Raw genomic sequence first — 14,081 nt, 5'->3', positions numbered from 1 at the left:
AAAAAAAAAAAAAAAAAAAAAATCATTCAGCTGCAACATTTGTTTTTGATTCTCAATGCAGAGCTGGCTAAAACCACCCAATTCGGCCACAGCCTGAATGTTGGACTGTCTTAAAATTTCTTCCACCAAATTAACTAGCCTGATACCCTTAATCTCAGTTTTCTGCAAAGTCCTTCCCAACTGAAACCTCCTGGGCCTGGTCTTTACATCTGCTTTTTAATCCTTCATTCTGATCTTCTCAGCTCTAGCTAAAATCCTTCATCAAACTTTGCTTACAGCATTCTAGGGCTTCTTTCCTAGCTGGACTCTACAAACCTCTCCTCTTGCAAACTAGCTCCAAAAACTTCTAAACCACACAGTCACACAGCATCACAGAAATTATCCTACTTTATCAATATACAAATCTGTCTTAGCTACTTTCTTCATCGTTGAGACACAATACCTGACACCCATAAACTAAAGGAGAGGTTTGCTTTGGCTTGTGTTTCCAGTCATTCTCAGCTGGCACCAAGACAGGATAGCACAACATAATAGCACGGTGAAGGAATAGCCGTTCATGGCATGGGTAAGAAGTAGAGCATGAAGCAAGAACCAGGGAGATGAACCCTTCCAGGTCATACCCACAGTAACCTCCTTCTTCTGACCAGAACCCCTCTCTTCCCCATTTCTAAAAACAAGCTAGCTATAAGCCCTCATAATCCAATCACTTTCCAAAAGCCCCACGTGAGCACATGAAGCTCTCAGAGGATATCTAATATAAAGCATAACAGGAACCTGCCAAGATCATGATCACCCTTTTGAGCCCACTCTCTAGCTCAGAAAACTCAAGACACCAGGGCCTATAGGTAAAACTCAGTGTTAGATGATTCACTTTCTATCGCATAACGGCTAAATAACAGGAGGGAAATGCTAATAGTCCAACAGAGAAGGTAAAATTCAACCTATCTCCTCAAGGAAGTTCCCCTGAAATGTCTACATTTAGATTTTCCCACCTAATATAAGACCCTAAACATCATTAAGAACCCTTATTTAGAGCTGGGTGTGGCGGAACATCCCTGTAGTCCCAGCACTCAGGAGGCTGAGGCAAGAGAGTCGTGAGTTTTGAGACCAGTCTGGACTACACAGTAAGTTCAAAGCCAGCCTGAACTACACAGTGAGACCCTATATCCAAAACAAAACAAAACTAATGATTTAGATCCCAGAACTTGATGGTAAAATTTTCGTTCTAGTGTCTTCCCACCCTAAGAATGGAATGAAAACAAGGATCTTCTGAGTTTCTTGGAATTCTGTCACCCCCACTTTGTGAATTTAACAAGCTTCAATAAAAGCCTTACACTTCTCAGTCTATTTCCAAATCAACACTGATTGCTATGGAGGCAGTTGGGGTATGCAAGCTATATACATGTCATTCACATGTTTAATGTCAGGTCAGAGAGAGAGAACATGAGAAGCTGCTGTGTGGTATGTCATTACAACAAGAAATCCTGACACTTAGAGAAGTGTTGAAGAGGGCTGGGGATTTAGCTCAGTGGCGCTACGCCTGCCTCACAATCTCAAAGTCTGAGTTTGATCCCTGGTACTGAAGGGAATAAAAAGGTGTTGAAGATTCAAGATTCTTTCACTGCCCTTATATCCTGCATGTTTTAAATTTTATCCTTCTTCAACCCAAGATCTTGATGTAATCTGGAAGAGAAATATCTCCATCGTTATCTTTTCTGCCTCAGTCCTACCGATGTTTATTAGGTTCCTGGATTCTAATTTTATTTTTTGTCAACTCTCACCATTTTTCAGGTTCTCTTTTCTGGCTTCTAGTCCCACAATTCCAATCCTATCATTCTTCTGAATCCCTTCTAATCACTATTACTCAAGCCTCAAAATCCTAGGGCTGTGTTGAGATAAGCAGCCCTTGTGATCTGATGTCCTGGTAGATAATGAGGAATAATCAAACTGTAACTGATGACTTGACCAGGGAGACACGCTCATACTGGCCTCTAATTCCAGTGTCATTGCTTTCCATATTCTTTGGCTTTGAAGATCCTATGAAAGTAAGGAAAGTACTCAGATCAAGATAGAGAAACCATGGCAAGAGTTCTTCTAGTCCTAATTAGTCTTAGACAGTGATAAGCTTACCCAGTGCTTGAAAGTAAGAATATTCTAGAATAAAAAAAGTCCCAGCTTTCTTCAACTTGACCAACTAAAAAAGCCACAGAATTAATTACTAGCATCATTTGAAAAACAGGCTTGGACTTGCTGAAATGAAACCAAACCAGTTTATCCTCCCTGTAAGGATGGCAAACAAAGCAGCATGTTGAGGCAGGAGTTATGAGACCGTAAGACCAAAAGGGAGACTGAGTCATGCATAGGTTCAAGAGCAACAAGCACACAGGAGAAAGAGAATCACTGAGGAAGTGAGACATCTCAAACTCTTTCTAGCATCTCAACATTCCCTCTTACTTTTGTTCATTTCCCACCATCAGGTCACAACCCACTACAGGAAGGACTGCAAAACTTGTTTAGCAAAGGAAGATCAAGTAGGCCTTGTGGTACTTTATTGTCCCATATCGTGGGGCAAAAATCCCAGATATTTTTGTTCAAAGTATTGTTTTACTCAGGCCCCTTTCCTTAAAAAGGGAATGATGTCCTTAACCTTGTTTTCAGACTGAATCTACTGTTCTACCGCTCATCTATCAGTCCTGTTGGGCCAACAGGGGCATGGCAGAGACTTACTCACAGATATGTGTGTGGGGTGGCTCCTTTGAGCTGGCAGCAGACATGCCCCAGCTCGTTTTCTAAATATTTAAAGACATTTTGGGAATTGCTTTTCCAAGAAAAATGGAGTTAAATTCACTGATCGCCTACTATGTGCAAGATCTTCTTTAGATTTCCATTTGGTATTATATAACTACCTTATGAAATAGGTAGTATCAACATTATTTTACAGATAAATTAACTGAAGTTCAAAGTAATTTGTTAAGTGACAAGACTTAAAACTAGTATTATTTACTCTAAGCCCCTTACTGTGAGGTTTTCCCCCAAGTTCCCACTTGCTCCAGGACAATCAGAGCCAATATGATTGTGCCCGTCCCATGACTAGCATTCCATGGAACACAACAAAAACAGAAGGAAGCAATTATTATGCTTCTTTCACCTCCAACAGTTTGTAGAGGGAAAGATTTCTAGTAAAAGGGAAATGCTTTTATAAGGTCATCCCAGGCAATATACTTGATCTACCTGGTCAGAGAAATCTTCACTCTGGCAAAATGTGTCACAAAATTACATGCTATTTTTCAATCACATATGTTATTTGGTTTATAGTTAAGTAACATTTATTTCTGGGGCGTGAAGTCATGCTACCTAATACTCCATGGCTTGAGATTTTTAACATTAACAAAATTGTTGAGGATACCCTCAAAAAACAAGAAAACAAGCCAGTTTGGAAAAAGAAATCAATTCTTTGGCCAAGGGTATGTGGTAAAGAACTTGCTAACATGATAAGGACCAGAATTTGATCCCTACCACTACCACTAAAAAACAAAAAAGCAAAAAAACAGTTAGATGTTGAACCACTGCCTAACATCTGCTTTGCTTTCCCTCATCTCCTTCTCTCTTTTTTGGGGGGAGGGGTGGTTTCTCACTATGTAGTTGAGACTGACCTGGAACTCACTTTGTAGCCCATACTGGTCTGGAACTCACAGTGATCCTCCTGCCTCAGCCTCCCCAGTGCTGGGATGACAGGGGTGTGCCACCACACCTGGCACTACTTTCCCTCATTTCTAAACACTTAGTCCTACCTAGCAGGCCATGGTGGTACACAGTATAATCCCAGTACTCAGGAGGCTGAAGCAGGAGGACTGTGAGGTCTAGGGCCAATCTGGGCTACATAATGAGTTCAAATACAGCGAGGACTGCATAATTGTGACCCTGTCTCAAAAAACCACAACCAAAAACAGCAACAACAAAAACAAAAACCCCATTTAGACCTAAAAAGAAAATTAAAATCTAGGTATGATTTAACTTTGAAAGTATAACGTATGCTTATGAAAGAAATAAAAACAGTACAGAAAGTTATGAAGTAAAAAAAGTCTCCTTTCCTTTTCATCCTGGTCCTACTTATGTATTTTTCCAGAAACTTATTATTCCATGCACAAAGGCTGGGGATTTAGCTTAGTGGCACCACGCCTGCCTTGTAAGCAACAAGGTCCTGAGTTCAAAGCCCCAGCACACCTGCTCAACCCCAGAAAAGTGTACTTTGGTCTATTTGTAAGAACATGAGTAAAACAAAACCTTGAGAAAAAATTTAACCAAGGAAGCAAAAGACTTGTACACTGAAAACTGTAAAAGACATCACTAAAAGAAACTGAAGATGCCAATAAATGGAAAGATAATCTGTATCCATGGACTGGAAGACTTGATACTGTTAAGATGTTATTACTATACCAAGAAGACTACAGATTCAGTACAACCTCCATGAAAATTCTAATAGCATTTTTGCAGAAACAGAAAAATCCAACCTAAAATTCATATGGAACCTCAGAAGACCCCAAATGGCCACAACAATTTTGAAAAAGGAGACCAAAATTAGAGGTTTCACAGTTCCGGCTTTCAAAATTTATCACAAGCTGGGCGTGGTGGCACATGCCTGTAATCCCAGCACTCGGGAGGCTGAAGCAGGAGGATCACTGTGAGATCAAGACCAGCCTGGGCTACAAAGTGAGTTCCAGGTCAGTCTCAACTACATAGTGAGACCCTGTCTCAAAAATTAAAAAACAAACAAACAATTTTATCACAAAGTCACAGTAATCAAAACAGTATGTTACTGGCATTAAAAAAAAAAAAAAAAAAAGTACAGAGGGCCAGGGATTTAGCTCAGTGGTGGTACTGCCTGCCTCAAAAGCACAAGGTCCCTAGTTTGATCCCCAAACATAAAGAAAACCTAAAAACCACAACAAAAAATATACAGAACAATGGAATAGAGGGCCTAGAAATAAACCTTCTTGATATGGTCAATGATTTCTAACAAGGGTGCCAAGACTATTCAATAGGGACAGTCTTTTCAATGTATGATGGGAGGAAAATTGGATATCTATATGCAAAAGGAGGTTGGACACTTAAATAATATCATTAAAAAAACTAAAATCAAAGAAAGACCTAAGCCAGGCACGGTGGCTCACACATGTATTTGTAGCTACTAAGCAGGGTGAGGTAGGATCACAAGTCTGATCCCAGTCTGGGCAACAAGGTGAGACCCTCTCTCAAAAAATAAAAAATAGAATGTGCTAGGGATGTATGAGGCCCTAGGTTCAATCTCTAGTATCTAACCTCTACCCGCCAAACTTCTGTGCATCAAGGGACACAATAGAATGAAAAGACAACCTGAAGAATGGGAGGAAATATCTGTAAATCACATATATAAGGAATTAATATCCCAAATATATAAAGAACTATTACAATCTGACAAAAGAGATCCAATTTTTAAATGGTCAAGGGACTTGAGACATTTTTTTAAAAGACAGAGGTAAACAATAAGCATATGAAAAGATGCTCAACATCAATAATCATCACAGAAGCGCAAATCCAAACCACAATGGGATATTACCTCACACTTGTGAGAACAAAACAGCAAGCATAGAAAAGGATGTGGAGAAACTGAAATCTTGTGCACTGCTGGTAGGAATGAATACAGGTGCAGCTGCTATGGAAAACGGTAAAAATAGGGCCAGGGATTTAGCTCAGTGGCAGCATGCCTGCCTTGCAAACACAAGGTCCTGAGTTCAATCCCCTGTACCAGGAAAAAAGAAAAAAACAAAAAAACAAAAAAGAAAAGAAAAGAAAACAATAAAAATAGTTACCCTATGATCCATTAATTCCACTTAGGTATAAATCCAAAAGAAAGGAGAGTCTCAAAGAGCTGTTTCCACAATTAAATTTATAGCTGGATTTTTCACAATAGCCAACAGGTAGAAGCAATATATATGAATATTAGCTTTAAAAAGGATAGAAATTCTGGCATACACTCAGAGGACAGGCTGAGTAAACATAAGTTGTATCTAGGGAAATTAAACTCCCCAAAATATCCAGTAAGGTAGCACTTGCTAGGGGCTGGGAGGGGAGGATGGAAAATTGTTGGCTAAGGAGTTTTAATTCTGTAAGATAAAAATTTTAGGGACTGGTTGCATAACATGAACATACTTAATACCATTGAACTGTACATTAAAAAAATGATAAAGATGGCAAATTTTGTCCCGTGTATTTTATTATAAAAATTGTTTTCAAAGTTCAAATTGTATCTGGGTGTGATGGTACACACCTATATCCCAGCACTTTCAGAGGTTAAAATCGGAGGATTCCAAGGTCAAATCCAGTTTAAACAACTTAGTGACACCCTGTCTCACAATTTAAAAAAGGCTAGACATGGTCGTACATGCCTGTATTCAGCACTATGGAGGCTGAGGCAGGAGAATCACTGAGTTCAAGACCACCCTGGGTTACAGTGAATTCAAGGCCAGCCTGAACTACATACATATTGAGACTCTATCTCAAAAAACAAAACAAAACAAAAAACAAATTTAAAAAGGGCTGAGGCTGTAGCTCAGTGTGAAGGCCCTAGGTTCAATCCTTAGTACTTAAAAAAAAAAAGATTAAATTGGGTTAGGTGATACTATCATTTTTCCTTTTACAATGTATCTTGTGTATTTTCCTGAATCATCGCATGTATTTGTTCTTTATTCTTTTTTAGTGACTAGTTACCTGTAGGCATGCCATTAATTATTTAATCATTTTCTATTGATGGGCAATTAGAATACTTCCATTTTTCACAATTATCAACCTTGCTGCAATACTTTTTTTGCCTATATATCTTTCTACAACTGTATGAACATAAGCCACAGTCTAAAATATAGTCAACATTCTAGAGATTCTAGATAAAAAAAGGAGTATCATGCAAGGTAACATACAGTTTAAAAATCCAATTTAAGTTGCTGCCATTAACATTATCAAGGACCAGCCAGTATGGTGCACATGCTGGAAATCCCAGATACACAAGAGGCTGAAGCAGCAGGATTATAAGCTGGAGTCCAGCTGGGGCAACTAAGTCATACCCAGTCTCAAAATAAAATTTCAAAAGGGCCTGAGAGGTGGCTCAGAAGTAAAGCACTGGGCTAGCATGTGCAAGGCACTGAGTTCAATCTCTTATACTGCAAAAAAGTTAAAAACAAAACAAAACACAAGGATCTCATGGACTTCAAGTCAGTGATTATATTTTAAGGAAAATATTCAAAGAAAGCAAAAGCTACCATTTAATATCATGTATAATAGAAATAATTTCTTAATAGAGGCATTAAAAGGAAATTTAGTAAGCATGGGGAAAATTCTCTGACTCACTGCAGCCTACGTGACTCTGTAAAGCTTTACAACCAATGTATCACCTATTCGGGCATCAGCTTCCTGACCTCAGAACATGGATGGGGACTAAGAAGGACTTGGAAGAACAAAGACAGATCTTATGAAGGGAGAAGTAGTGGCTCCATTTACCCTCAAACCAGTTTACTTGATTTGTATAAGTGATGCACATATAAACAGCAATATGTTTCTCTCCTGAAATTGGCATTTTTATGCTAACTTGGACAATTCACAGCTAAATAGATACTAAATTATAAGTTACAAGGGCATATAAGAAACATGCTCTTTTTGAAACACCCTAAATTCAGTGATGGTGAACCTTTTAAACTCACTTACTTATCACAAAGTGCCAACACTGCAATCAAACCTGAATACTGACCGGCCATGCAAAAGCTAGGAAGAGGGCTGGGGACTTAACTCAGTGGTTCTGCCGCCTACCTCACAAGTACAAGGTCCTGAGTTTGATCTCCAGTACAAAAAAAAAAAAAAAAGGCTTGGAAGAGTTGTGGCTAATGAGGCGCAGCTCCTGATGTCATTGCCTGGTGCCACCACTCCTTCCTGTGCATGCGAATAGCCCCTGTATGTTATCTGAGGCTTGGTTGCTGAAGCCATGCTGGGATGACTTGGCTTGTGTGCCGGGCCGACAGAGAGGGTTCTGTGTGCCTGCTGCAGCACGAATGCCATAGGTTTACCACCACTGCCCTAGTTACGCTCCTTTTATGAGCTCCCCCACATCACACTCACCTAGTGACTTGTTTGTGGAAGTCTGTAAGTTGTCTGTGTGTCACTGTGACAGCTCCCACGGTTGTCTCCTTTGGCAAACCTTTCAAGGAATTCTCTAACCATCGACAAAAGGTCTGTAGGGGAAGAAGGATAAGAGTTTTCAAAGGAGGCCCTATGGGTGCTAAGAAAACCCCACGGCATTTGCTCCTCTGGACGTGGAACAAGTAAAGGAATTAACAAAAGTACTATCTTTAGCCTTCAAATCTTCTGACGTAGTCTGCAAATACAAGTTTACACTTCCCTTCAGGGGGTAGCAAAGGCTTCTGATACCTTCTAGAACTTGTTCACTTCCTATCCTTAAACTTCTTCTTCTTTTTTTTTTTTAACAAGGTCTCAGTATGTAGTTCAGGGTGGCTTTGAATTCACTACAGAACCCAGGCTGACTGAATTCATGGTGATCCTCATGCCCGGCCTCTGGAGTGTTGGGTTATAGGCGTGTGCCACCATGCCCCATCCCGTCCTTAAACTTAAACTATACTTTAAAAAACTAAACAGATGCCAGAAAACTGTTACACTTTAAGATCAAAAGCTATCCAAAGTAAATTTTCAGATATCAGAAATAGTAGAGACAAAATGATTATTAGGTAAGGCAGAGCAGGTTGACTGACACTGTCACAGAAGATAGGAGGAAGCTGAAAATATGACCAGAAGGCGAAAAACTGAAAGAAATTCTACAAGCTTAACAAACAAGCTATTAATTGGAAATGTTGATACTGAATATCTAGCCATGAGCAATCTAAAAGGAAAGGCCAAGTGAGAAACAGTGCATTTCAAAATAGGGTCACAGAAGATGTCATGAGTATCTATAGCTCTAAAGCAAAAGAACTGACAGAAAAATAAGAAATTTAAAATTTGGCAGATGATGATGAATGGTAACTATTATGTACTGAAAATATAATAATAAAAATTAAATAAATAGATTTGGCAGATTATGAAGGGTAAGTATCAGGGCCTAACATACCTAGAAAAAAATGGACTCTTAAGTATCAGATATATTTTCGATATTAACATGAACCACAATATTAAGAATATGCTAAAATGCCAGGCATGGTGTTGCATGCCAGTAATCCCAGCACTCGGGAGGCTGAGGCAGGAGGATCGCTGTGAATTCAAGACCAGCCTGGGCTACATAGTGAGTTCCAGGGCAGTCTCAGCTACATGGTGAGACCCTGTCTCAAAAAACCAAAACCAAAACAAACAAACTATTAAAAAAATAAGTATACTAAATAAGTATGTCGTAGCCAGGTGTAGTGGCACATGCCTGGAATCCCAGCACTCAGGAGGCTGAGGCAGGAGGATTGTACAAGTTGAAGACCAGCCTGGGCTCCATAGGGAGTTCAAGGCAAGCCTGAACTACATAGCAAAACCCTGTCTCAAAAAGTAAACAAAAATAAATAGGGCCGGGGATTTAGCTCAGTGGTTCCAGCACCTGCCTCACAAGTGCAAGTACCCAAGTTCGATCCCTGGTACCAAAAATAAAACAAACAAATAAAAATAAATAAATAAGCATGTCAGAAAGCACACATATAATATGAAGCCAGAGACTTAAGGATTTAAAGGTCATCTTGGTCAGTTTAAGCTATATCCATTCAGTTTCCCTGTGGTACTTGCCTATGCTCTAGGTTAAAAAAAAATCTCACGCCTGTTGTTATTTAAGATCGTTTATTTATATCTGAGCAGAATTTCTTTGAAACTTTCACAGGCACAAAAATTGTCCCACCCCCTTTATTTCCTTCCTCTTCAAACTAAAAATCAAAATTCCAGAGACTTCCTCTGGGTTATTTTCAGATGAAGTGTTCTCCTTTTGAGTCAGCTCTAATTTTTCTTTATTCCCAAGTGTGATATATATACTTTGGTCAGTTTTTACCTCTAAAGTTACCTTTTTATACCTACTTTTTTTTTTATATTATGTATTTCCTTACCATATTCACTTATAATCATAACAGACCAATGCAAAAGTAAGTATTATAACATAAATGTTAACCAACATAATTTCTCCAAATGTTACTCCCATCAAATTCACATTTTGGCACCCAAAAATAGACCAAGAGTTAACTACAGTAACCCACCAACTGAAAACAACCAGGTATTAAACTAAAAGGCAAAACTAACTGACTAGCACCTAATGGTCCTTTATCACCTCCCAGTAAAGAATTCTGAAAAATTTGGTGAAAACATGGAATAAATTTGCCACACAGGTGGTTATCCAACAAGGAAATTAGGAACAGAAGATATTCAATTTTGTTACACGAAAGTGCTTAAGAATGTGAAAAATAAAAAATTGAGACAGTCTCACTACATAGTTTCAACAGTCTCACTATGTAGTTTCAGGCCAGCTTAAATTCATGGCAATTCTCCTGCCTCAGCCTCCTTTGAGTGTTGGCATGTGATACCATATCTGGCTATGAATTTTCTTTTGATGCATGTCTTCCTTATAATATTAATTTGCCTATAGGATACAGGCAACCTAAACTTATATGAGTCCTTTTATAAAAACTCAGTTGCTGTAAACTGGTGCTCATAGAAGAAAACGACTTTTAAATTGACAATCAAGTATGTATTTACATAGTAATCTCTTACAGGCACAAAGCTACTTGATTTCGGTTCCTCTCCAAACCTGCCACTTTTATGTGTGGTACTGGGAATCAAACCTGTAATTTCACACATACTAAACCACTGAGCTACATACTCAGATCATTTTTTTCTTTAGTACTTAACAATATGTTTAAGAATCAAGAAAGTTTTTGTAAAGTTTGATTTATGTAGTACTGTCTTCTGCTTCCTAGGAGCCAAGTGTACTTGTAAAAATGTTTAATCAGATTACAGGGATTTTATTATTTCTCAAGGACTTTTGAAATTAAATTTGTTCGTCCTTGTGGGAAAAGATTGAAAAGAAAAGAAAACACAGGTGGTGCACATCTACAATCCCAGCACTCAGATGGCAGAGGCAGGTGGATTGCTGGGAGTTCTAGGCCAGCGTAGGCTGTACATAGAGAGATTTCAAGGTCAGCCCAGAATATACAGTGAGACCTTGTATCAAAAACGGGGTGGGGTGGATGGGTAGGTTGGGAGATGATAGCTAATGGGTACTTTGTTTTGATATAACAGAAGTGACCTAAATGCCACAGAAATACTACTGGAATATATTTATTGAACAAATGTCAGTGGGAACTATAGATACCATTATATACTATCATCTGTTACAATTCCATGGTCCTGGAAGACCATAGCTCAACTGTGTACTTTCCTGATCAGCTTTCTTTCTCATTAAAAATTATAAGTACTATTTTTAAAAATAATTCTCAGGCCAGGGATTTAATTTAGCTCAGTGGCCCTGCACCTGCCTCACAAGTGCAAGGTCCTGAGTTTGATCCCTGTTGGATACCAAAAAACAAAACAAAACAATAATAATAGAGCTAGGCATTGTGGTGCACGTCTGTAATCCCAGCACTCAAAAGGGTGAGGCAGGAGATTGCTGGAGGAAAGCCTGGACTACATAGTAAGACCTTGTATCAAAAAAGCAAAACAAAACAGCCAGGTGTGGCGGTGTACACCTGTAATCCCAGCGGTAGGCTGAAGCAGGGTGATAGCTGTGAGTTTGAGACCAGACCGGGCTACATAGTGAGTTCAAGGCCAGACTGAATCACATAACGAGACCCTGTCTCAACAAAAGAACAAACACACACGCAGGCTATATTATACTTCACCTCTATGAGCAAAACTTTGACATGGTATACATACAAAATTTGAAAAAAAAAAAATTTTTTTTTTTTTTTTTTGCAGTACCAGGGATCAAACTCAGGACCTTGCACTTTCAAGGTAGGCACGGTACCAATGAGCTAAATCCCCAGCCCTACAACTTGAATTATGATCATGTGGCTAATGCTGAGATTACATGGAATTTATTGGCTTGATTTATCACCAGAGAACAATAAAGTGCTATAGAAAGAGCCCAAAGCGATTGATCGCTTCTTGAATAATCCATGACTCACTATAAAATGATATATGGACAACTCCCAAGTGAAAAGTTCCTCAATGTCTAGCCACAGCACAAAATTCAATGCTTAGTACTTAACTTTTGGTAATAAACAGTGACAAAATTACGCTTTTAAGAACCTAATAATGAATTATAGGCATTTTTCAGATCTCTCAACTTAGCAATATCCATGATGAATACACTCATTATGTAGTGCAAACATGTATCAATAAAAATGAAGAACAAACAAAACTCATCAATGTGCCTAAATCTGGTTCCAAGGACATACACAGCAGGTCTAGTTTCAAAGTTAGGGTCAACTTCAAGGAACTAAAGCCTATTATATCTAGAGATTATGAGTATATATTCCTTATAAAACAATCTTACCGGTCTATCAACCTGCATGATCTCCCAGAGCACTTCAGCCACATCTGGTAAGGTATAAGGGGGGAGACAAAAGCAGCATGTGTGGAGCAGCTGGCTTACAAGCTGCTGCCCAAGCTGGTTCATCACCTGTCCAATCAGTTCTTTACGTAACTCAAAGTCATCTTCATGCTGTAAGAAAACAGATTACATGACTTGTAGTTCTAGTTTCTACTATCCAAAGAACAAGTACTTTCCCATTTAGTATAGAAATTTCTCTATCTTAGGGAATAAAATATATGTATTACGTAACAGCTAGATTCATAAAGTCCACTAAATTATTAAGAAAATGGGCATAAGTGTTAGGTGAGATCAATGTTGACAGATATTTTTATGATTAGAAGGCAGAAGAAAAACAATGGCTGAGCATTTCTATTTTTCTTTCTGTGTGTGTGGGGGGGGAGGTGTCCTTATTTCCTTTTTAAAAAAATATCCCCCTCCTAGCCTCCTTGTCCCAAGCTTTGCCTATTTCCTTTTGCAAAAAACAAATAAAGTAAGAATTGAAGACTTCTATTGGATATCTAATCTTTTCTATCAAAGCATTTGATTATTTTCCTTGTAACCAGTCCATTCACATATGTCTTCACTGCTACACCTTACTTTCAATTCTATTCCACATCTAGCCAAATCTACCTTTGAAAATCATGGGACCACTTCACCACTGCATCCAGACAGATCTCTTAATTACTACCCACTTAGTACTCTCCTGACTTTCCCTGATCAAATGTTCCAGGCCATTTAGACTATCCTTTTCTTTCCAATTCACTCAAATTCTAACTCTGTCTTATGGCTCTATTTAAGACCCTCCTCTTCCAGAAAGTTATCCCAACCTATTTACGTCCAGAGCTTTTCCTCCAATGAATTCAAAGCAACCATGACTTTTTTTTTTTTACCAGGGATCAAACTCTGGACCTTGCGCTTTCTAGGCAAGTGGCAGTACAACTGAGCTAAATCCCTGGCATACAACCATGAATTTTATCACACATCTTAACAAATACTGCCTTTTGTTGTTCTTTAACTTTTTATATTTATTTCCATTTATCTATTCAACTAGACACTATTTTGTCAGAAGGGATAGTTTTAGACTATTGTGTATTAGCCTACAGCACTTAACTATCTCAGATCTAGAAGTAGATAGCTTAGTGAAGGATCCTCTATGGTATCTGGGTATTATTTTTTTTTTTGGTACCGGGGATTGAACTCGGGTCTTTGTGCTTGTGAGGCAGGCAGTGGAACCACTGAGCTAAGTCCCTGGCCCTATCTGTCTACTATTAAGGACATAACTAAGATAGCCCCACCCACCAAGTAAGGAAGAGATAAAAGGTACACTGTTTATACTTACATCATTGGCTACCCCTGTATGGATGAGGTCTCTTAGGAACCTCATAACACTACAATTGGCATCCCGGTGATCCAGGGTAGTAGAGGCAATGGCCCACTGTAAGACTGGGATGACTACTTGGCTCCTCAGTAAGGTGACAGGGCTACGCTGAATAAACCT

The 14,081-nt window shown here is 38.8% G+C and overlaps 1 protein-coding gene across 6 annotated transcripts in view; it reads right to left on the bottom strand.

The window, feature by feature from the left end:
- The window catches only part of Tnpo3 (transportin 3), a 92,641-nt gene that overhangs the window by 7,468 nt on the left and 71,092 nt on the right, over nucleotides 1–14,081 (bottom strand). For all 6 annotated transcript variants that reach the window (XM_010633467.3, XM_010633466.3, XM_010633468.3 and 3 more), the window contains 3 exons: nucleotides 13,923–14,079; nucleotides 12,545–12,712; nucleotides 8,143–8,255 (listed from right to left, as the gene is read on the bottom strand). In XM_010633467.3, the coding sequence (XP_010631769.1) occupies nucleotides 8,143–8,255; nucleotides 12,545–12,712; nucleotides 13,923–14,079 (438 nt within the window). The remainder of the gene's footprint in view (nucleotides 1–8,142; nucleotides 8,256–12,544; nucleotides 12,713–13,922; nucleotides 14,080–14,081) is intronic.

This window comes from Fukomys damarensis, unplaced genomic scaffold, assembly GCF_012274545.1.
Source record: "Fukomys damarensis isolate Sample0158 unplaced genomic scaffold, DMR_v1.0_HiC HiC_scaffold_4, whole genome shotgun sequence".
Classification (NCBI taxonomy): domain Eukaryota; kingdom Metazoa; phylum Chordata; class Mammalia; order Rodentia; family Bathyergidae; genus Fukomys; species Fukomys damarensis.
The sequence above is the reverse complement of the archived record's forward strand: the minus strand, read 5'-3'. Positions and strand labels throughout refer to the sequence as shown.